Below are 26,434 nucleotides of genomic sequence, written 5' to 3' on the forward strand. Positions count from 1 at the left end.
TATGGTACCATGCATTGAAAAGCAGCAATATATCGGCATTGATCATTTGGCATGGTCAAAAGTGTAACTACAAACTTTAAAAAACTAGTCGGTGTTTGTGCTAGTGTAGGATCGGGGTTTACTGTTTAGCCTTGACGCAGTACCACGCTTTAACATCATAAATACGTTTGGTATGTAACACAATAAGAATTTAAAGGCTTTTTCCATACAGTATGGATGGCAAACCGAATATTCGAATATTGATTTCAGTATTCGTTCCAATCCCTACTTAAAAATAACCTAAGTATAACACCTTGGTGACCTTGACCATGGGTATAATGGGCCCAGTCCCTATACATACTTTGTTTGTATGCTGGACAATATTTATGCAAAGTTACAGTAAGATATAAGCAATTATTATAAGTAACAAAGATATGACAGAAAAACAAAGGTTGCCGAAACACTTTAACCTTAAAAATAACCTAAGTATAACAACTTGGTGACCTTGACCTTGGGTATAATGGGCTCAGCCCCTATATATACTTTGTTTGTATACTGGACAATGTTTATGTGAAGTTACAGTAAGATATAAGCAATAGTAACAAAGATATGACAGAAAAACAAAGGTTGCCGAAAAACTTTAACCTTAAAAATAACCTAAGTATAACAGCTTGGTGACCTTGACCTTGGGTATTATGGGCTCAGCCCATAAACATACATTGTTTGTATACTGGACAATGTTTATGTGAAGTTACAGTAAGATATAAGCAATAGTAACAAAGATATGACAGAAAAACAAAGGTTCCCGAAAAAATTTAACCAAGAAGGGTCATGCCGACGCCGACGCCTGGGCGAGTAGTATAGCTAAAGTGGAGCTAAAAATACAGGAACAGATAAAAATAATCCCCCATAAAACTTGCTTTTTGTCTATAAGTTGTTGAATTTTATGCAATAAATAGTCCCCGGTGTCACATTGTTTATTCCTAATTATCCAATATCAGTTTCATGCCCTCGAGCGGGACACGTGTTGATTAAGCCCGCTTTGATTATGCGACAATCTTTTGATGACACTGATTAAGGTACAGTCAGTTACTATGATGACCCTGATTAAGAAATGACAGGATTATACAATCAATAACAGTTTTATGATACTTAAATTAGGAACAATAGTCGAAAATCTCGTTGTTTTTAGCGCGCTGGCGGTAAAGCTACATGTAGGTCAATTAAACGATAATTATTTTAAACGGTTGTAATCATTAACATCTAGATCGATTGTCACACATATTCTAAATTAAAATGTTGAATGCCGTGCCGACCGACCCATGAAAATTGACCCAACGCCAAATATTTTTTCTTGTTGATTTTATCTACAAGATTTATTTTATTCCTTTAAGGATTCAATTTAATTATTAGATAAACGTTTAAGCTGTAGAATGATACCAAATTAGCTAGAATCTAAAACACGATGACCAGGTTAATTCTTCGTATATAGTAAGTGTCCTAATTCTGTTCACCTCAGGAATGCAATAAATTCACATGCCAAGCTATAGATGTGTATTTCCTGTATTTACCTCCCTTAGAAAGCTAGACGACATTTGCAGTAAATTATGCTTATAGTTATAAACGAGTGAACAAGGTTTATCTCAGGAAACTACATGTAATATTATGTTGCATGAAACAGACGAATACCAATGTCACAGTGTATGTCCTGGACAAAAGGTAAAAATCCCGGAAATTTTAACTCAGAATCCCGGAAATGTCCTGAAAAATTATGGCATGTATGCCCATTGGGACCCTCTTATTATGCCTAACAAATTCTCGCATCAAATGCCCAGATGTCACACTCATGAGATTTAGGACAATACTACTGAATTACAGCCATGAATTACTTAATCACTGACAAGTTTGTCGTGTGCAAGGACATAGACTGTTAGCACATCAAATCACTATATTAGGATGTTAAACAGAAAAAAAATCAAGCGCATATATGTCAATAAGGCAGAATGGTCATGTCCTTGTGTCCAATCCTGGGGTTCCACACACTGATGACCGATATCAAAAGAGACATTGCAACCAAAATTTTACAAGATGATCATTATAGATTTATACAAATGTGCCCTAGAAGGAACTTATGCTATGCTTTAACTTGTAGTGACCATGGCTCCACTGAATCCAAATGCAATCCCAACTCTGGTTTTACTTTAAGCCATTTATAAGCCAAATTTCATTTTAATATCTCAACCCAAACTGAATTTATTAAGCAAAATTGACCAGTTTGAACCAACCTGCCTAGACAAAGTTGTACTCTATTCTAATAACCAGATTTTTCTCTGAAAATCAGGGTAATAAAACATGCTGATATTCAAAAAAATTGTAATTTAACTGTATTTCATAAACAAACAAGTGAATGAAGTATTGCCATGCAATACAAAGTCCTCTACTGGAAGGCATCTAGTTTTCCTTAGTAACTGCAGTATAACATAATGAACTGAAATCTGTCAATGATGTGTAAACAATATTGTACTATATATACAATATGTAATAACACAACACTTGGATTAAAACTTGCATATATGAAAAAAACAAACAATTATTGATTGTTGTATGACATCTGTAAAAACAGTATTTAATATAACATTTCATTTTGAAATTGGTGGGAAAATATGAGAAAAAAAGTAAGAAATCATTATATTAAAGGGAAGTAATTCTAAAGAAAATACACCATTTTTTAGTTGGGTCCATATGACACATGAACTTACATAAAAATATTTAACAGACTGGACAGAAAAAGATCTATGTTGACTTTTGACTTTCAGAACTGGTGTGACCTTGACCTTTGCACAAGGGGTCTGGGTATTGCACATGACACATTATCTCATTATGGAGAACATTTGTCAAGTGATATTAAAATCCCTTAATTGATGACAGAGTTATGGACCAGACTGAAAAAAAAAAATCCCATCAACCTTTAACCGCTGACTGTGACCTTGATTTTTTAATTAGGGATAAGGGGTTGCTTAATACATGTTGTTTCATTATGGAAAACATTTGTGCTAGGTAATATTAAAATCCCTTCATAGATGACTGAGTTACTGACCATACATGAAAAAAACCCTATCAACATTTGACCTCTAAGTGTGACCTTGACCTCTGGAGCAAGGGGTCTGGGTTTTGAGCATGACACATTGTCTTATTATGGGGTATATTTGTGCAAGGTAATATTAAAATCCCTTTAAGGATTGTTGAGTTTAAGACCGGACAAGAAAAAAGACCTTTTGGCCTTAATTGATCTCCAAGTGCGACATTGACCTTTCAGCTAAGGGTCTCTGTTCTGCGCATGGCACATTCTCTAATCCAGGGGAATGTATATTTAAAAAATGTTTTGGGTGACAAGTTATAGAATGGAAAAGTTAAAAACCCTTATTGACCTTTGATCTTCAAGTGTGACATTTAATCTAGGATTCTGGGTGTTGCGCATGATACATTGTCTTAACATGGGGAACATTTGTGTCAAGTAATATTAAAATCCCTTCATGAGCTATCAGACAGGAAAAAAGTCATGTTCACCTTTGACCTCCAAGTGTGACCTTGACCTTTAAGCTAGGGGTCCAGGTTATGTACACGATACATTGTCTCATCATGGGGAACATTTGTGCCAAGTAATACTAAAATCTCTTGATGAATGACATAGTGTCGATTGGACACAAAATTGCCGACAAATGGATGGGCAGAATAACAGATGGTAGGACGGACGGGAAAATGCAATCCTATAGTCCCCAAAACTAGTTTTCAACCAGTAGGGGACTAATAAAGTATACAGATTTTCAAGAGACTTGAAAGACCTACTCATATTTCATGGTCAAATAAAGTTTACAAATTTTATATGAATATCTTCCTGCCTCAGTATAAGGCTACATGCCTATTTTTGTGAACAAACATTTTGTAATTAAATGTTTTTAACATATTCTAAGACTGTTTCTGAAAATAGCATTTCTACTTTTAAACTGAACAACCAATTTTAATATTCAACATCCCAGTATTATTTTATCCATAGTATTTCTTCTGCTATTGTACATTATGATACTGGCTTTAATTCAGGCAATACCCAGTGTAACACTTTCAAATTTACAATTAGCCTTAAAATTCCTTTTTCCATATCTACTTAAACTTATTCCTGTCACTGTTGATACATGTCTGCACGATACCTAAAATCATCACTCACCTTCACAAGCAGGATAGTATGTTTCAGCAAAAGGTGTCCTGTAATCATAGACACCCAGTGATCCACAGGTGATGTAGTAAGGTGTAGGTGCTGATATCACCGCTTGCGAAGAGTCACACTTAACATCACAGTAACCACCTACAGTATCAGAACATGGTCTCGACTCTACTGATGCACTGAACAGTCCGTCCATCGATGGACACTTAGAATTGTCTGGAATCAGAAAAATAATAATCACCAACAAGCCAAGCAAATGCAATCACTGAAAACCAATTTCATTTTATAACTTATAAATGATAATCTCACTTCCTAGGCAGCTATGGTCCTTTATCTATATAAACTCAAACATCTCAAACTTGTTTATCTCAAAATTCTGGCGATCTCAAAGATATTTTTAAGTCCCATCCCAAAAACACTTCCATTAAATATCATTTTAAGTCACACTTCGCTTATCTCAAAGCAATATGTTTGATCTCCTGGAATTCAAGATACAGACTTTCAACTATATTTTCATATTTTTAAATGACGTAACGAAGTACAACCGACTACACAAAAATGTAATGTACCAGCTATTTCCAGTTTAAAGAAATGTTACAGAGAGCACCAATAGCTATCATTGAATACTGCCACAATATTTTACATTCTAGTTTAATAACTGGGCTACTTGTACGTAAAAAAGATGGATACATGGTACAAATAAAATATATTTATTTCCTTTTTGGTGTGCGGGGGAGAGGAGGTATACAGTACGAATAAAAGAAACTTTACTTACATCTTACGTAGAGGTTAGATCTACACTGACCATAGTTTTTTGTTGTCTCATTTTTTCCAATGAATATTACTGGATAATATCCTCGTGTCAATGCTACAAAAAAGAATATATAACATCTACTGTTACTGTAATATAATATTACTAATACAATGATTTCATATCGCCCAGAAAGTGGTCATATTTGCCCGTGGCCAGTCATATTGACCAAAGTCTGGGAACCAATATGACTTTCTGAGGACAAATTAAAGGCCAATAAGAATTCATTTGATTATTGTGTGGTTGTTCTTTTCATATCCAATAACAACAATACTGCTGGTGCAGAGCCAAATACACCCGATACTTGTGTCTAGATCAAGTATAGGGATGATAATTTAAAGCATTCTGAAGTTACTGAGAAACTAAATTGCAAAAAATAGACAGATGGATCACCACAACCTTCACTTATTTGTCCAGCTGAATACATTGAATTATTGCAGTGACCATGACCTTTGACTAAGGGCCCTCAAAATCAAAAGGGCTCATGGTAAACATCACTGTGACCTTGACCTTTGACCCGCATACCTAAATATCAGTAAGTTTTATCACAATGTCTCATTCCTTTTTTACAATTATTGAGCAGAATCATTCTTCTGTTTTCAAAAATAAGGATCCTGACCTTGACCCCACTAATAAAATCCAAAGCTAGGTCTTCATGCTACAAATCAAGACTGTTGACAATTTGTCAGTCAAACTGAAGTTACTGATCACTTTTCAGTAAATATGACCTTGATTTCACTGACCGAATAACATTTAAATGGCTCTTTTCTTATCATGATACAAGTCCAGTTCCTACCTGGATTTGAACAATTTCACAACCTCTACTCTTCACATTTCCTTCATTCAAAAAGGAATAATAAACTAATGCTTTAGCCTACATACAGTTAAAATACAATTTCATTATACACTGTAAAACAGAATCCAAAATTTAGTTGAGGTAAAATAATTTAACATGTACATCAACATCATATGACGACTTTCCCAGCTTTTGATGTTGAAGGAAGGCCCCAGGTGGCCCTCTGAACATTACTTCATCGCGGGTGGGCCCTTGGATAGAACCATCAACCCTCTGTAGGCAAGCTAGATGGCTTCCTCACATGAAGTATCGGTGAGGGGCAAATGATTTCAAGTCAGCAAACCTAAACTACTTGGTTACAGAGGCCCCAAGGTAGACCTGATATTGGTTTGGGGTGGGTCACTTTCATAGTCAATACAGGCCTTCAAGCTATGCACTACACAAGCAAAATACAAGGAAAAATGAAAATGGTGGATAACTAATAAATAATGACGCTCAAGTTACGGCTACTGCTAAATGTACTCCCTGTCACCACAGGTCTAAATTCCAAGTATGAATTCAATCTTGTGCATAGTTTTTAATTAAGTTATACTATAGACAAGCAAAGTAGGGACAAACTTGTGTTTAATTTGATTACTAAATATCACCCTTCGGGAAAAAAAATCAAAGTAACGAAGCTATGTACTCATGCTATTGCAACAAATATCATTTTTGGCATAATGTAATATTAACGTATCTATTTTTTCATCAAGAAATTGGATTAAAAGCCAGGAAATTATAAATAACTAGATGCAGTATCCCTGTAAGTCAATCTTGGAGAAATCAAGAATCAGTTGCAAATATTTTGTGGCATTTCAGTCCAATTAATAAACAGCTAAACATAAAATAGAACTTAAGATAGGTATACAAACTTGAATCAACAGTATCATAATATGTCAGATCTTCTCCTTCTACCGATGTGACAGAGTCATACATATCGGCAATTTTGGGTATTGAACTGCACAGCGTCAATCTCATGTCAGATGCATAATAAATGTCCTCCATTTTACTGCAGTCTAGTTCGGGTATAACCAAGTTGGGATTTTCTGGAAAAATAATAAAAGAGAAAAAAAGTTGAAGACATGAAAAGATATCAAGTTCATTGTAAGAAACCACTTTTGGCATGTTTCAATTCAAAGAAATTAAATTCATATTAACATATAAAATTGACACTTAATTTATTTCAAACAATTTGAGCAAAGAGATATATTCATGCATAACTCAGTGGTACATGACCTATCTCTTAAGCTAATTTAAAATTTAGCTTTGTATGACCTATTTAATGAGATACTGCACAATTAACTGCATATGACTTATTCATGCGCTATTGCCCAATTTGGTTGTGTCACCTTTTTAATAAGCCACTACATAATATGCTATGTTTGGCCTACTTAATGAACTACTGTACAGTAAGCTCTGTAAAACCTACTGCACAATTAACTGTGTATGACCTATTTCATACACTATGCAAAATTCAGTTGTGTATGACCTATTTTGCAAAGTACTGCACTATCAGGATTGTATGACTTATTTATTGAAATACTGCACAATCAGCTGTGTATGACCTATTTCATACACTATGCAAAATTCAGTTGTGTATGACCTATTTTGCAAAGAACTGCACAATTAGGATTGTATGACCTATTAATTGAATTACTGCACAATCGGCTGTGAATGACCGATTCCATGCACACTGCAAAATTCAGCTGTGTATAACCTATTTTGCAAGCTACTGCACAATCAGGATTGTATGTCCTACGTGTATTTAAAATGCAAAATTCAGTTGTGTATCACTTTGGTAAGCTTCTGTACATTTTTGCTATGCATAATCTAATTCACAAGGTACTGCACACTTTAGTTGTGTATGATGCATTTCACAAACTACTGTACAATTAACTTTGTATAACTTGTTTAATGAGCTTATGCACAATCAGCTATGAGTGACTTATATAATGAGCTGTGGCACAATCTGTTGTGTATAATCGATCAATAAGATACTGCAATATTAACTGAGTATGACTTATTTAGTGAGGTGCTTCAATCAGTTGTGTATTAAGTATTTCATAACCTGCTGCACTTTTTAGCTGTGTATGACTTATTTATACTGAAACTGCACAGTTATCTATGTATAACCTATTTTAGGATTTCTTAGCTGTGTATGACTCATTTATAGTGATACTGCACATTTACCCATGTATTACCTATTTCAGGAGCTACTGCACAGAAAGCCGAGTGTTACCTATTTCATGAGCAACTGCACTTTTTAGCTGTGTCTGATTTATGTATTAATGTGCTGTACAATCAGCTGTGCATGTCTTATTGCATGATAAACTGCACAATCAGCTGTGTATGACCTATTTCATGAGTAACTACGGTTTTAAGTTGTGTATGACCTATTTAATGAGCTAATGCACAATCAGTGGTGTGTGACCTACTTCATGAGTAACTACAGTTTTGTGTATAACCTATTTAGTGAGCTATTGCACAATCAGTTGTATATGACCTATTTAGTGAGCTAATGCACAATCAGTTGTGTATGACCTATTCAGTGAGCTAATGCACAATCAGCTGTGTATGACTAATTTAGTGAGCTAATGCACAATCAGTTGTGTATGACTAATTTAGTGAGCTAATGCACAATCAGTTGTGTATGACCTATTTCATGAGTAACTACAGTTTTAAGTTGTGTATGACCTATTTCATGAGTAACTACAGTTTTAAGTTGTGTATGACTAATTTAGTGAGCTAATGCACAATTAGTTGTGTATAACCTATTTCATGAGTAACTACAGTTTTGCGTATAACCTATTTAGTGAGCTATTGCACAATAAGCTGTGTATGACTAATTTAGTGAGCTAATGCACAATTAGGTGTGTATGACTAATTTAGTGAGCTAATGCACAATCAGTTGTGTATAACCTATTTCATGAGTAACTACAGCTTTGTGTATAACCTATTTAGCAAGCTATTGCACAATCAGCTGTGTATGACTAATTTAGTGAGCTAATGCACAATCAGTTGTGTATGACCTATTTCATGAGTAACTACAGTTTTGTGTATAACCTATTTAGTGAGCTATTGCACAATCAGCTGTGTATGACTAATTTAGTGAGCTAATGCACAATCAGTTGTGTATGACCTATTTCATGAGTAACTACAGTTTTGTGTATAACCTATTTAGTGAGCTATTGCACAATCAGCTGTGTATGACTAATTTAGTGAGCTAATGCACAATCAGTTGTGTATGACCTATTTCATGAGTAACTACAGTTTTGTGTATAACCTACTTAGTGAGCTAATGCACAATCAGTTGTGTATGATCTATTTCATGAGTAACTACAGTTTTGTGTATAACCTATTTAGTGAGCTATTGCACAATCAGCTGTGTATGACTAATTTAGTGAGCTAATGCACAATCAGTTGTGTATGACTAATTTAGTGAGCTAATGCATAATCAGTTGTGTATGACCTATTTAGTGAGCTAATGCACAGTCAGTTGTGTATGACCTATTTAATGAGCTAATGCACAATCAGCTGTGTATGACTAATTTAGTGAGCTAAGGCACAATCAGTTGTGTATGACTAATTTATTGAGCTAATGCACAATCAGTTGTATATGACCTAAATGGTGAGCTTATGCACAATCAGTTGTGTATGACTAATTTAGTGAGCTAATGCACAATCAGTTGTGTATGACCTATTTAGTGAGCTAATGCACAGTCAGTTGTGTATGACCTATTTAGTGAGCTAATGCACAATCAGTTGTGTATGACTAATTTAGTGAGCTAATGCACAATCAGTTGTGTATGACCTATTTAGTGAGCTAATGCACAATCAGTTGTATATGACTTATATGGTGAGCTAATGCACAATCAGTTGTGTATGATCTATTTCATGAGTAACTACAGTTTTGTGTATAACCTATTTAGTGAGCTAATGCACAGTCAGCTGTGTATGATCTATTTCATGAGTAACTACAGTTTTGTGTATAACCTATTTAGTGAGCTATTGCACAATCAGCTGTGTATGACTAATTTATTGAGCTTATGCACAATCAGTTGTGAATGACTGATTTAGTGAGCTAATGCACAATCAGTTGTGTATGACCAGTTTAGTGAGCTTATGCAGAATCAGCTGTGTATGACCTATATAGTGAGCTAATGCACAATCAGTTGTGTAGCAATCAGCCTGGCATGACCTATTTTGTGAGCTAATTGACAATCAGTTGTGTATGACCAATTTAGTGAGCTAATGCACAATCTGCTGTGTGTGGCCGATTTAGTGAGCTAATGCACAATCAGTTGTATAGGCCTATTTAGTGAGCTAATGCACAATCAGTTGTGTATGACCTATTTAGTGAGCTAATGCACAATCAGTTGTGTATGACCAATTTAGTGAGCTAATGCATAATCAGCTGTGTATGACCAATTTAGTGAGCTAATGCATAATCAGCTGTGTATTGTATCAGCTATTGCAAAATTGAGTTGCTTATGACCTATCTGTGAGCAACTGCATCAAATATGCATTATTCTGCACTTTTTAGTTGTGTAAGACCTATCTAATGAGCTAAAGTACTATCAGCTGTGTATGACCTGTATTCCATGTCCAACTATACAACCAGATGTGTATTACCTATTCCTTGAGCTTCTACACAAATAAGTAGTGTATGATCTATTTCAGGAGCTGCTGTATGGTTCAGATATGTATGACCTATTCCATGAGCTTTACAGGTGACTTACATATGACCAATTCTCATGTTACTGCATACCTCAGCTGTGTTTTACCTATTACGTCTAATTTACTATTGCAAAATTCATTAGCCTAACAGAAAACTATCATTTCAATTTATAAATGAGTTACAATAAGAGAAGACTCACTCATTATGTTTGTTTGTAGGGGATCCATGCTAAACTTTGCTGAAGGCGGAAAATTAAAGTTATCAAAACGCTGAACAGGGTTTTCAGAAGGTTTATTGCCAGCCAAAGCATTGGAAAAGACCTTTCGTTCTAAGTATACGTCATACACTTCAACGTTCTCATACTCTATGATGTAACCATATCCAAGACTTATCTGTGCACTGAAAAGAAACACAACAAAGATTGCCATTTTAGGGTCATAATTGTCTGATCTTTTTTTAAATTTATAAACATATAAATATTCATTGACAAATAAAGAAACAAGAGGGCCATGAAGGCCCTGTATCGCTCACCTGATCTATTGACCTAAAGATCATCAAGATTAACATTCTGACCAAGTTTATTAAGATATGGTCACAAATGTGGCCTCTAGAGTGTTCACTAGCTTTTCCTTTGATTTGACCTGGTGACCTAGTTTTTGACCCCACATGACCCAGATTCCAATTTGGCCTACAGATCATCAATATTAACATTCTGACCAAGTTTCATGAAGATACAGTCATAAATTTGACCTCTAGATTGTTAACAAGCTTTACCTTTGATTTGACCTGGTGACCTAGTTTTTGACCCCACATGATCCAGATTCAAACCTGACCTAGAGAACATCAGGACATACATTCTGATCCCATGAGTTTCAAACTTAAAATTAGGTCTCTAGAGTGTTAACAAGCTTTACATTTGCTTTGACCCGATGACCTAGTTTTTGACCCCACCTGACCTAGATTGAAGTTTAACCTTAAGATCTTCAAGATTAACATTCTGACCAAGTTTCATTAAGATATGGTCATACATGTGGCCTCTAGAGTGTTAACAAGCTTTTCCTCTGATTTGACCTGGTGGCCTAGTTTTTAACCCCACATGACCCAGATTCAAACCTGACCTAAAGATCATCAATATTTACATTCTGACTAAGTTTCATTAAGATATAGTCATAAATAAGGCCTCTAGAGTGTTAACAAGCTTTACCTTTGATTTAACCTTGTGAACTAGTTTCTGACTCCACTTGACCTAGATTTGAACCTGAGCTGAACTCAGCCTGAAGATCATCAAGATTAACATACTGACCAAGTTTCATTAAGATATGGTCATGAATGTGGCCTCTAGAGTGTTAAGTAGCTTTTCCTTTGATTTGACTTGGTGACCTAGTTTCTGACCCCACCTGACTCAGATTAGAACCTGAGCTAAATATCTCAAGATTAACGTTCTGACTTAGTTTCATGAAGATACAGTCACAAATGTGGCGTCTAGAGTGTTAACAAGCTTTTCCTTTGATTTGACCTGGTGACCTAGTTTTTAACCCAATATGACCAACATTTAAACTTGACCTAAAGATCATCAAGATTAACATTCTGACCAAGTTTCATGAAGATACAGTCATAAATGTGGCCTCTAGAGTGTTAACAAGCTTTTCCTTAGATTTGACCTGTGACCTTGTTTTTGACCCCAGATGACCCAATATCAAATTCGTCCAAGATTTTATTGAGAGTAACATTCTGACCAAGTTTCATTAAGATTGGGCCAAAATTGTGACCATGGACAGATGGATGACATAATATCGGACATAATATATCCCTGAGAATCTAATAAGACTGTGCAAACAAGGAATCTTAAAGGGCAGGGAATGTCTGACAATAAACTGATTTAATATGAAAGCCACCCTGAAGCCTTTCATAATGCTGAAAGAATTTCTAAAATCAGACCACTATTGAAAGAGATAATATTATGGCAGTTTGAAATTTGACAAAATGGCTTATCATGGAAGCAGTCAATTTGTGTGTTTATGACCTCATTTACACACTGCTGAATTCTTCATTTAGCAGAAAACCTTTTCAAATAGATTAATTTTATATGTTTCTTGGGTGTAAGATGTAAAACATGGAAGTTTCTTTCATTATAGCTGGAAAAAATATAGAAATTTTTTAACAGAAAAAAGTAAATACAGTTGAAATATGTGTCTAGAAATTTAATAAATCCACCATTTGTTGACATGGAAACAAATTGGCTGCCACTTTGATAAATTGTTTAAATGTCTATTTCTTTCTTATTTTCAAGTTTCACTTATTTAAATAATGAAAGAAATCTCAGCAGATGGAATTAACATCAAAACAAAATTGCCTTACCCTTTAAAAATAAAGTTTTTAAGTGATTATTATCCTAAGAATATCCAAAGTAAATATCTTTTTTTCGTTGATATAAATCATATTACAGTGAAATAACGCTCGCTCAAGCATTGACAACTTGAGCCACCAGTCTCACCCAAGCAATTCATGTGGTCCTGGCCAATTTCCTAATTACCGTGGCCGGGTTGAACTATGATAACTCGATCGCTCGAGCATGACATGTGGTCCAAGTGTATTGATTTAGTCTTTGTTGCTTCTGGCAAATTCAAGCAGAGGTATCAATATTTTTCACCTTCCGGCAGTCAGAATATATTTGTTAATTTAAAATTTGTGCATGCCATGAGAATTGCGTGGTTTATTCCATAACTATTAGACTTACAAAGTCTGTTGAGATCAAATAACCTGTAATAATATTTGTTTCTTCATACTGACACTGATATTTTCTCTGAAAAACATTTTCTCTCAAGGCTCATCTCAACACGTTAGAGACAGAGCCAAGAGACATTGTAAATTTTTTCAGAAAGTGGTATCAGAGAGGATTGATTTTATGGCCAGTGCTTTATATTTTATGACTCTAATGACTGATGCCAGTCTACATGACTATCTAAAATGTTTGTTTGTTGGTATATTTTATCTGATAATTCAATTAATTATAGAAAAGTTTTATATCAATCAAACACTGATCAATTATTGTTTGTTTTAGATTAAAGCAAGTAGGTAATTACTTATTACATCTTTTATGTGGGATCAAAAAGATCTTTACCTTTTAATCAGCAGTTGTTTGCATGCAAATAAAAAAAATAAAATAGCCTTTTCTTAAAATCAAGTTAATAATTATGAGATCTTAATTTGGGGAAGAAAATTGATCTTTGAAGACCGGCTCCAGAAAACTGACTGTGTAAGATTTATCGCAATGGTCATAAAAAGAAATTTTAAAACATCTCAAGTTGTTTCTTCACATGTACCATTTGCAATTACATACTGAAACTTCTATAACATTTGTAATACTTTTTGAAATTGTCAAGAGTGTGTTATTATTACGCACCACGGTTTCTTCTGCAAATGGTCTCAATGACTATTGGTAAAACAAACTTTAATTTTTGTATGATAATCAATGTTTGGGTCGCTCGAAACCATAGATATCTCGAGCATTTTGCTCATCTCCTTGCAACCTTGAGTGAACGGTGTTTTACTGTATTCTACAATTCTGTTCATTGGTTTGACCACTTCATAAAACATTATTGCTCTTAAACATGACAGTCCTACAGTTTGTTTGTTTGTTTGTCTTTTTTTAATACCCCATCACTTTGGTCTCTAGCTAAAATGGCAAAGACCCATAAGATAAAACAATTCTAAATGGCATAACATGAAACAATATATCATTAGCTCAGTGTGAGGTGTTGAACAAACTTTAATTCAAATAAAAGTAACTGGTAAGAAATGTACTATGTGCTGCCACAAGACTAACTACCAAATTCAGTCAAAATCTAACCAGAAATACACATTTCTCCATAGTTAAGCTTAACCTTGATAAGACATGATTGTTTTTGTATAAAATAGAATATGTCATAAATAAAGGTTCATTAACCTTTAGCATGCTAAATAAATTGTCGTCTGCTGGAAATGTCATCTGCTAAAATTGTAAAGTTCATTCAATTTGCTCCAAAATTGGAAGAAATATTGTCAGAGTAGCAAACAGCTTGGAACCTGATCAGACGCCGATTTAATCGGCGTCTGATGTGGTTCCAAGCTGTTTGCAAAGGCTGTTAAATTCGCCTGCAGCAGGCTAAGGGTTAAAACATTGGAATGGGTAGTTCTCAATTATATGATCTTGTCAACTACCATTAGGGTATGCTCATCTACACTTTTTAACAAAGATTACCTTGAAGTTTTATTGAAATCCAAGAGGCAGGTCTGGAGATAAAGTGACAGTACATTAAGTCAGTGAGAATTCATTCAACCCTAAATCTAGTAAACTATGCTCCACTAGACCATTGAGACAGTTTCACAATGAATCCCTTACCTACCAACCCTGGTAATATTCCCCAATATGTAATCCAGGTAAACTGTCATATTGAAATAGAAACAATAACTTACTTGTAATCAAGAGACAAGTTGCGACCAGTATCAACTAGATCTTCTACATGTAACGAGTCAATGGTTGCTGATAACATTCCTTCACTGTCTATTGCAATACCCACGTGATGCCATTCTCCATCAAATATAGATTTTCCAAAATCCTCAGTAAAAGGTATACCCTTGGCTTCTTCAAGCCCGTATGTAACATAAATTCCATAAATACTGACAGTCAAGGAAAAGTCAAATACAATACTATCAGGCAATTCCAAATCAGGTGTTCTGAAATGAAAATAGAAATAAATATAAATTCAAAATTGACCTTCAATAGTGACCTCCTTTTACCTTCAAATGACAACCAGGGGTAATGTGCGTGTCACATAGTATAATCATGGGGAACATTTTTGTGTATTAATAAAAAAAATCCTTCAATGAAATTGAAAGTTTTGGAGTGGAAACAGATTCTTACTTGACATTAAACAGAGACCTTGACCTTTAACCAACAATCATAAGTTATATATGTCAAAATTCACATATTATCACTCTATTTACATACAAAGTTTTATGAACCTAGCTTGAATACTTTTTGAGTAATTGCAGGATCTAAATTTGAGGACAGACAGACGAACAGATGACATTCCCTATAGTCCCATCTAGTCTTTCTCCATCAGGGAAAAAGCAACATAATAAATGTAAACATTTACTTAAACAAGAAATGCAAACAGAGCAAGTGTTGATTTTACTTTCACAATAAATGTGAGCAAAATGTGAGTTTACTGACAAGCCTACAGCGAACAGAGCAAAAGTTGATTTTACTTAAACAAGAAATGCTAACAGAGCAAAAGTCAGTTTTACTTCCACAATGAATGTGAGCAAAATGCGACTTTACTGACAGTACTGGATTAATGAAAACAGAGAAAAAGTTGATTTTACTTAAACATGAAATGCAAACAAAGTAAGAGTCAATTTGATGCAAACATGGTAAGATGAAATTTCACTTGCATAGAAAATGCAAACAAAGTAAAAATATAAAAAGTTCATTTCTTAGTTACACAGTAAAAGCGAATTTTACTTTTTACTTACACAAGTAATGCAAACAGTGTGGCTAGTGGAAGTTCCGTATTAACATGGTGGATTTTGACTTTCATCATGACAGAAAGTTCATTAGTGCTTAATCTAAAGGTTGTCTGCAAGGTTGGAGGCTGCTGGCCCATAGCGGCATTCACTAACATTGTATAATCTGTTCTTGATGCTGAAAATTAACAAATACTCAGTCAGTTTCTTGTCCCTTTAAACTTATAAAATGCATCAATTTAAAAACAGAACAAACAAACTAAACCTGAGCTTATTTCTCAGCCAACATATTACGCTGAATCATGACAACAATGTGCCCAACTATTCTTACTCTAACTATTCAAACAGATATGCATACATAACAGTGGAGTTACATTTACTTTTGCAAGTTCTTCTTGTCCTGACTTACACCTTGTAAACAAATATATTTACACAATAGCCATATGAAAAAAGTACTCACTTGTTCTTGACCTAAGCACACTTTAACTATACAAGCAGAGAGATACACAATGGCCACATGATAGTGCATTTACTTTGCAAGACGGTCTTGTAGATTGTCTTGTAGATTGTCTTGTATTTACTTTACTCAATGAAAGTAAACTTACTTTTGCAAGATGTTCCTGTCCAAACCTTACCACCTTCACACTGGCAGATATATTCTGTTGGAGTTGACTGGCACTTTGCTTGTCCCCTACATGGGTCGCTTTTACATGGGTCTGCGGCTGTCTCACATACTGGACCACTATAACCTAGATCAAAGTGAAGAATTTTATATAATTCTGCTGTCATAATTATGTTCTGTGAAACCTTTCTGTGTGGATGTGGTGATACTGTAAATCATGTAAACTAAATTTCAACTAGAGCTATCACTGAATGTACCCCACCCACTAGCATACACTACATTCAATCTGCAATTTGAAGCCAACAAGATAAGATAATTATGTGGACTGTATGTATATTGTCTCTATGTATTTAGTATAGTAAAAAAAAATCAAAGTCCCTCTATGTATTTAGTATAGCAAAAAAAAAAACAACAACAAACAAAGTCCCATAACTGAGCAGAATATTTTTTTCTGAAAGAACCTAGCATGCACCATGCACAAGTAAGGTTGGTACTGATGACTTGTGTGAAGTTTCATTAAATTGTGTGGAAGGGTTCAGGAGATTATGTGCGCATAAGACTGCATATGCAGACACTATGAATAAAGTAAAGTAACAAAAAAATTCCTGTAACCTTGCAATTTTTTTTTTCTCTGAAAGAATCAAACATCCACCATGCATAACTATGTTGTTACTGATCACTTGTGTGAAGTTTCATTAAACTGTTTCAAGCAAATGAGGACAGTTGGTGCGCACAAGACTGTCTATGGACAAACAGAGAGAGAAACATACAGAAGGACAGATAGACAATCTGAAACCAGTATAACCCCCCTACAACTTTGCTGTCAGGTGTACAAAAAAAAAGAGTTGAAACTCCACATCTCAAACTTGTTAATCTAAAAAATCTGGCTATCTCTATGATAGCTTTCCTGACTCTAGTTCAATTACTTTTTGGGACTTACGCTACACAAATATTTAGGTACATTATGTGTATTTTTCACTATTTCAAAGATAATCATGTAATCTTGCATACCAGACTTGTATTTCCAACCCTTTTACAGGTGCAGGAAAAAGTGCATCTTACACCATGGGTTCTTTAAATAACATATTACAAACTACATCTATGTAGTTTGCAGATTCATGCTGATGTTAAATCAGATAAAATTAAACACCTTTGTAATTCCTCTTTGTTCCTTAAATTATTCAATTAAAAAAAATGTTATGTTACAAAGAAAAAAAACAAACATGAGGGTCATACTGACCCTGGATCACTCACCTGAGTAATATGAGCTACACGTTTCAAATGTCAAACTGATGATTTTTAGAACTTTTTTGGAAAATTTTCCAATGTACAATCAAGTAACCCCTGGGGCGGGGCCAATTTTACCCCGGGGGTCATGATTTGAACAAAGTTTGTAGAAGTCTACTAGGCAATGTTACATATCAAATATCTAAGATCTAAGCCTTCTGGTTTATTTTTAGAAAATTTATGAAGATTTCCCTATGTACAATCAAGTAACCCCTGGGGCTGGGTCAATTTGACCCTTGGGGGTCAAGATTTCAATAAATTTTGTAGAGGTCCACTAGGCAATGCTACATGTCAAATATATAAGCTCTAGGCCTTCTGGTTTATTTTTAAAAGAAACTGAAGATTTTTCTATGTACAATCAAGTAACCCAATGGGGCGGGGTCAATTTGAACCCAGGTATCATGATTTGATCAAATTTTGTAGAAGTCTACTAGGCAATGCTACACGTCAAATATCTAAGATCTAGGCCTTTTGGTTTATTTTTAGAAAATTTTTGAAGATTTTCCTATGTAAATTAAAGTGGGTGGGGAAGGGTCAATTTTGACCCCGGGGGTCATGATTTGAACAAATTTTGTTGAGGTCCACTAGGCAATGCTACAAGTCAAATATCTAAGATCTAGGCCTTCTGGTTTATTTTTAGAAAATTTGGAAGATTTTTCTATGTATAATCAAGTAACCCCATGGCCCGCCCAATTTGACCCCAGGGGTCATGATTTGAACAAATTTTGTAGAAGTCCACTAGGCAATGCTACATGTCAAATATCTAAGATCTAGGCCTTCTGGTTTATTTTTAGAAAATTTTTGAAGATTTTCCTATGTAAAATCAAGTGACCCCTGGGGCAGGGTCAATTTTGACCCCAAGGGTCATGATTTGAAAATTTTTTTTAGAGGTCCACTAGGCAATGCTACATGTGAAATATCTAAGCCCTAGGCCTTCTCGTTTATTTTTAGAAATTTTTTGAAGATTTTCCTATGTAAAACCAAGTGACCCCTGGGGCAGGGTCAATTTTAACCCTGGGGTCATGATTTGAATAATTTTAGTAGAGGTCCACTAGGCAATGCTACATGTGAAATATCTAAGCCCTAGGCCTTCTTGTTTATTTTTAGAAATTTTTTGAAGATTTTCCTATGTAAAATCAAGTGACCCCTGGGGCAGGGTCAATTTTGACCCCGGGGTCATGATTTGAACAATTTTAGTAGAGGCCCACTAGGCAATGCTAGATGTCAAATATCTAAGCTCTAAGGCATCTGGTTTTTTGAGAAGATGATTTTTTAAGATTTTCCTATTTAAAATCAAGTAACCCCTGGGGCGGGGTCAATTTTGACCCCGGGGTCATGATTTGAACAAACTTGCTAGAGGTCCACTAGGCAATGCTTCATACCAAATATCTAAGCTCTAGGGCTTCTGGTTTTTGAGAAGAAGATTTTTAAAGTTTTTCCTTTCGGTTGCCATGGCAACCATGGCAGAGTTTTGCATGGAATTCAATTCTTTGAATAATTTTGAAAGGGGGCCACCTAAGGATCATTCCTGTGAAATTTGGTGTAATTCTTCCCAGTGGTTTTCAAGAAGACTTTTTTAATAAATGTTGACGGATACACGACGCACGACAGACATTGAGCGGTCACAATAGCTCGCCATGAGCCTTTGGCTCAGGTGAGCTAAAAAAAACCGCAAACATTATGTTTCATTGTACATGATAAACAAAACTGGTACTATTATAATTGCTTTTATTTTTGCATCATCATAATATATTTTATGTTACAGATGTAAAGTTGGTGCCCTTAGATAATATGCTACTGTAAGAATGTGCCCTAAGGTTGTTTTTTTTTTTTATTCTATCATTTTGATTATTTATTGACTATGGCATACAAGAACAAGAGCACCGCCTTGCAGGTGCTGATGCTCATCTGACTTTTTAGTATAACAGAAATATTAATAATAATTTTTTAACCGAGACTTGTGATCATTATTTACTTAGGTTACAAGATATCATAAACCAGCAAGCAAGGAACAATAAACCAGGAAACAATTTGGGATCTGCAAACCAGCAGGTAAAAGAGGAACCATAAACATGTAGGCAAATGGAGAACTGTTGACCAACAGGAAAGGAAAACTGTAAAGCAGCAGGCAAATGGGGATCCATAAACACACTGGAAAATGTGGAACTGTTGACCAACAGGAAATAAGAATTGTATACTAGCAGGCAGATATGTACTTGGGAACCATAAAGCATCAGGAAAATAGGGAACAATAAACTAGCAGGAAAATGGCAATCAAATTTTGATGAATGCTTCAGCTTCAAAAATTGAATGATATTTTAAATAATTCAAATCCAAAGATACCTTTAGCATTTATAAAATACTGAATTGAGCCGCGCCATGAGAAAACCAACATTGTTGGTTTGCGTCCAGCATGGATCCAGACTAGCCTGTGCATCCGTGCAGTCTGGTCAGGATCCATGCTGTCCGTTTTCAAAGCCTATTGCAATTACAGAAACTGTTAGCGAACAGCATGGATCCTGACCAGACTGTGCAGATGCGCAGGCTAGTCTGGATCCATGCTGGCCACAAACCCACTATGCTGGTTTTCTCATGGCACGGCTCAATTATTTTTTATAATTTTGGCTCAGGAAGCAGGAGTTGATATATACTTCCTGAGCAAGGTTTGTGTCAATATTTGCCAATTTTTAAAATATATTTAACAACAGGAGAAGGTGTAAAAAGGTAATCTTTTAAATAAATGACCTTACCTGGCATACATTCACACTCGTATCCTACTGGGTTCACAGGTTTACATATTCCTTCATTTTTACATGGGTTTTCAGCACACCAGTCCTTCACTATCTCACATGATTTTCCCTGGAAATCTGTAATACAATATTTCTAACATAAATGTAGTCCTTAACCCTCAGACTGGTCCATCATTCAATTTGGGCAATACCATTTATTATTCGAAGGGGTGTTTACTGAAAATTTACTGACTGAATAGCGAACAGTGCAGACCATGATCAGACTGCACGGATGTGCAGGCTGATCTTGGTCTGCACTGGTCGCAAAGGCAGAATCACTTGCCGCCAGCAGGCTAAAGGTTAAATACTTACGCAAAAATAAACAAATTAATCAAAAAACACTGCCCCTGTTGCAGTCCTTAAGCCTGTGTAAGAGGACATTAAGCTGTTATACTTTGCATTACCTCTTTAGAACAGACTTAAACTAGAATGTGTCTGTAAGACACAGGGTGTGCCCCCCACAGGTACATTAGTCACAAATAAGGGGCAATAATTCAAATGTTTGCAGTCTTAATGGGGTATAGCCTCAACAAACATTTTATGAAAATGGTCCATTATTCTAGGCCCTATACTTTTTGAGCTATGAGCATCACAAACAAAAAATCCACTATTCTGGCTATTTCAAGGGCCATAACTCTGTAATAAGAGTAAGATTCTCAAGAAGAATGCCAAGAGTGCAAGGCCACATCATGATAAAGACTCCTGCGAGGTTTCCTGAATTTACATCTAATACTTGAGCTAGGCACATAATTAGGTGAAAAAGTGCATTTTTTTACTATTTCAGGGGCCATAACTTTAAAAATAGGGGTGGAACCTGCCAAAAAATTAGAGGTGTGCAAGTTTATATCATGATAAAGACTTATGCAAGTTTTCAACCATTTATATTAAATACTTTTTGAGCTAGGCGCGTCACAAGGTGAAAATGTGCATTTTTTACTATTTCAGGGGCCATAACTCTAAAAATAGGGGGCATAGCCAGACGAAAAATAGGAGGTACACAAGTTCATATCTTGATATAGACTCATGCATGGTTTCATCAATTTATATGAAATACTTTTTTAGCTAGGGGTGTCACAAGGTGAAAATGTGCATTTTTGACTATTTCAGGGGCCATAACTCTAAAAATAGGGGGCAGACCCAAAGAAAAACAGGAGGTGCACTAGTTCTTATCATGATTAATACACATGCAAGGTTTCATGAATCTATATCAAATACTTTTTGAGCTAGGCGCGTCACAAGGTGAAAATGTGCATTTTTTACTATTTCAGGGGCCATAACTCAAAAAATAGGGAGCGAAGCCAAATGAAAAATTGGAGGTGCGCAAGTTCATATCATGATAAAGAATCATGCAAGGTTTCATCAATTTATATGAAATACTTTTTGAGCTAGGCGTGTCACAAGGTGAAAATGTGCATTTTTGACTATTTCAGGGGCCATAACTCTGATAATAGGGGGCGGACCCAAATGAAAAATAGGAGGTGCGCAAGTTCATATCATGATTAATACACATGCAAGGTTTCATGAATCTATATCAAATAGTTTTTGAGCTAGGCATGTCACAAGGTGAAAATATGCATTTTTGACTATTTCAGGGGCCATAACTCTAAAAATAGTGAGCAGAGCCAGATGAAAAATAGGAGGTGCACAAGTTCATATCATGATAAAGACTCATGCAAGGTTTCATCAATTTATATGAAATACTTTTTGAGCTAGGAGTGTCACAAGGTGAAAATGTGCATTTTTGACTATTTTAGGGGCCATAACTCTGAAAATAGGGGGCGGACCCAAATGAAAAATAGAAGGTGCGCAAGTTCATATCATGATTAATACACATGCAAGGTTTCATGAATCTATATCAAATAGTTTTTGAGCTAGGCGCGTCACAAGGTGATAATGTGCATTTTTGACTATTTCAGGGGCCATAACTCTAAAAATAGGGGGCGGAGCCAGACGAAAAATAGGAGGTGCGCAAGTTCATATCATGATAAAGACTCATGCAAGGTTTCATGAATTTATATCAAATACTTTTTGAGCTAGGCGTGTCACAAACTTCGGACGGACGGACGGACAGACGGACGCACGCACGGACAAGACCAAATCTATATGCCCCCACCACCCATGGGGGGGCACAACAAATAAAATCTATCAATATATTACTTGGTTGCTATCTACTGTGCTTCAAACATTATCTTCTACTCATATTTTACTAATTATCAAAACAGCTATCTGTAAGTGCTGTAACTTCTGTTAGAAAAAGGGCCAGAAGAGGGAAGGGGGATGAGATCTGTAAAGAGTTTCCATATTCTTCAACAGTATTATTGTACTTTCTGGTCCTTTGGGATCATGGGAGTTAATGCAGTGTACTCAAGCCAGTGCTAGATGATATGTTCTGCTATAAATTATTTCGTCTAGCTGCATTCTATGCTTCCAGTGGTTCTGTTCATAAATTTTATTAAAAATACCCCAAGTTCCTTTCACAGCATTATTTTAGGCAGATGCAGACACCTGTTAGTCTTCCAAAGGCCAGGAAGTTGGCTTCCTCACTTGAAACATTCTGTGGTCCTTGGGTGGATTTCATAACCAAAACAGTTGCTGTCAGGTGATTCTATTCAGTCAATGACATCTCTAAGAGCCGACTGACCAGATGAACAGAGTACTGTGAAATAATTTATATCAAAGTGGGACTGTTTTCTGTGGATATCACAACTGAATCAATCCATTTTTTTAGAAGTAGGGATGGGGGTAGAGGAGCCTGTTGGGGAAAGGGAAGGTTTAACATCACACCAACAAAATTACAGAACATATGGTGACTTTATATCCTGACTTTTGTGAGCATTTTGTGTTAGAGGAAGTCCCCAGGTGCCCCTCTGAGCATTATTGCATCAGGGACTGGGTTACCAGGCTAAGAACTTTTGAACTTCCCTGAGACTGTTTGATGGCTTCCTCACATAAAGAATTCTAGCAAATATGTGAAGCTTGAACCTACATCAGTGAGGGGCCAAGTATTTTGCAGTCGGTACCCTTAACTACTCGGCCACAGAGTAGGGTTGATCCCTCCAATAAAATCTGACTATGCACTTAAATTTGTATAAAACTTTTAGGCCAAACAAAATTTATTGATTTTACAGTATACAAAACAAAGGTGCAATTTGCAACCAGCTGAAGAATTTAACCATTTAATACATACCAGTTGGACAAAATCTTCTGAAATGTATTGAATTTTCAGAATCAGTCAAGGTTTCTTCTTCAACTGTGTAATATCTACAAAACTTAACTGGACTGGCAGGGTTATCAATAAATGAAACAGCATGGCATATTCTGTTATTTAAGCATCTGGTTTTGCAGTATTCTGCTGTGAGAGGTGATCCAGAATCAAGATTAATTTTAGCGTCAGCAATGTTTCCACCCTGTTTATTCACCATTCCTTCCTGCATGAAACAGCGTTGCGTATCATACACTGAAAAGATTGTAAATATTGAATATATTGTAAGCAAAATTGAGTCTTCTTTGCAGCAGTTTTATTTCACAATTTGACAATCAGTTGCTGTATTTTAGTCAATTTGATGTGTAATACATAATATGACACAACATGCTAAATTAGCCATTACTTCAGTTGACTACACTACAGTAAGGTGTAAGGTTGTGACTATGACCTCTGACCTCTATGTTTGACTAGCACAAGGGTTGTGCACTTGACTTATATGAATCCTTTTAGTAACTTCTGACACAAAATGCAGTTATTTGACCATACCCTCCAAGACCTTGACCTTTGATCTAGATCATGCATTACTTTCATCATTTTATAATCTTGAACATGCACAGGTAGTTATTTTAAATAAGGTAGTCTGAAATAAAGTTTTTAATATCTGACCAAGTGACCTGGGTTATGTTTTCTGTTTGTCATCTTAAGGTATTGGACCCCGAATCTTGGACGTTTCGACCCCAAGACATTTCGACCCCAAGACATTTCAACCCCAAAATTTAATTTTCTTGGACAATTCGACCCCAAAGACATTTCGACCCCAAGACATTTCGACCCCTTAGAAATAGTTGTATGTTTTCATTTTATATTTCCTCCATTTTGCATATTTTACAAAATATGAATATATAGATCTATATAAATATTCTATTTTTAAATAAATCATACACAAAATACATGTCAGTGAATAAACCGCGCTGACCGGAAAGGACCGGCCGTATGTTTATTATTGGAACTAACTGAATTATTTCTTCATGTTTAATTTGATAATTTAAGAAGAAAATATATTATGAAAAATCAGTTTTTAAAAGAATTATATCATGTTTATATATGAATATAAAAATGTTTACTGCATTTATTGCCAAAGCACAATTAATGTCCTTTGAATATATGCGGCGTAACAAACATGTGCCTCTGATTAGTCCTGATAGAGTTTGATTGGATTATCACACTATTGATTACATCAATTAATCAGTATATTTGTAAGCACACACAAGTGACATGTGACAAATAATGTCTAACAAGGTAAGTGCAGTTGAATATGATAAGCTTTTATTTAATTTAAAAGCTAACAAAATTATGGCGATTGTGGTTCATCCACAAGTGCACAAATTTCCCGTGCGCTCAACAAATTTTCAACTTCGTATAAAAACGCTTTGCGCATTTTATTTTCCTTTTGTAAATTAATTATTTATTTGAGATATGATTGAATTCTATCATAAACCCTAAAAATACGATTTATTAAAGAAATACCTGTGTACATTAGAGAATTTTAGGACATGGAAATTCCGAATGCACAAATTTCCAGTGCGCACGCCGATTTTCAATCAGGTACAAGACATAACGCTCAAAAGAATTTTAATTTCCTTTTGAAAAATAATAATTTATGATATATTTGTCTGAATTCTGTCATAAATCACTTCAAAAATACAATTTGTTGAAGAAATACGGGTGTATTTCGGTTATGGCAATTTCCCGCGTGGTCGCCGAATTTCAATGTCTTATAAAATCGTTTAGCGTTAAGTAATTTTATTTATCCTTCTTAAACTTATTGTTTATATTATACACGAATGATTTCTGCAATAAACCCTACAAAAAATACCATTTATTAATAAAATAAGGGTGTATTTTGGTAATGGAAATTTCCCGCGCGGTCGCCGAATTTCAGTCTCGTATAAAGTCATTTTGCGTGAACTTACTGCCAATTTCAGAAAAGCTCGCCGAATGGGCGTTTACATCAAACGTATGTAATAAATGACGTAGCTGTCGTGAGAGGATCACGCGTGTAGTTTGCTCCGCCCAAAAGTGTATTTCTATCGATCGCAGTGGTTTAAAATGTACAAAAAAAAGAACGATGTAAAGGGTTAGGTACAAAAGTAAAATATTGCGGGAATTTATTTCAAGATAATCCTGCATAATGCGTACATACATGTGCATGACACGTCCGCAGCATATACACATAAAATTATTTAGATTAAAGATTTGAACTGTCTGATGATTGATACTGATGTACTAAACGAAATACAACAAAACTTATTATTTCTTAGTTCGATTCTTTCCAACCAAATCATTCGGAGAATAACAACAAACACTGTGATGTATTGAGTAGGTACAGTCTCGTATTGTGTATTATACTTTAACAATATTTCTTTACAATTATACCTGTAGCAATGTCACTATATCGTTACAAAACAAAGTTTTGTGTAAAAAGTTTTCAGTCTGTTAAA

At 35.2% G+C, this 26,434-nt stretch overlaps 1 protein-coding gene across 4 annotated transcripts in view; it reads right to left on the minus strand.

Moving 5' to 3' along the window:
• Positions 1-26,434, minus strand: part of LOC123564875 (uncharacterized) — a 531,225-nt gene that overhangs the window by 329,352 nt on the left and 175,439 nt on the right. For all 4 annotated transcript variants that reach the window (XR_008369995.1, XM_053537514.1, XM_053537515.1 and 1 more), the window contains 9 exons: positions 23,916-24,185; positions 20,690-20,806; positions 16,636-16,779; positions 16,040-16,208; positions 14,978-15,238; positions 10,722-10,921; positions 6,717-6,890; positions 4,974-5,066; positions 4,202-4,414 (listed from right to left, as the gene is read on the minus strand). Coding sequence is in view for 3 of the 4 variants with exons in the window: in XM_053537514.1 (XP_053393489.1) it covers positions 4,202-4,414; positions 4,974-5,066; positions 6,717-6,890; positions 10,722-10,921; positions 14,978-15,238; positions 16,040-16,208; positions 16,636-16,779; positions 20,690-20,806; positions 23,916-24,185 (1,641 nt within the window). In the remaining variant the exon portion in view is untranslated. The remainder of the gene's footprint in view (positions 1-4,201; positions 4,415-4,973; positions 5,067-6,716; positions 6,891-10,721; positions 10,922-14,977; positions 15,239-16,039; positions 16,209-16,635; positions 16,780-20,689; positions 20,807-23,915; positions 24,186-26,434) is intronic.

The sequence above is a fragment of the Mercenaria mercenaria genome, chromosome 2 (genome assembly GCF_021730395.1).
Source record: "Mercenaria mercenaria strain notata chromosome 2, MADL_Memer_1, whole genome shotgun sequence".
In the NCBI taxonomy this organism is placed as follows: domain Eukaryota; kingdom Metazoa; phylum Mollusca; class Bivalvia; order Venerida; family Veneridae; genus Mercenaria; species Mercenaria mercenaria.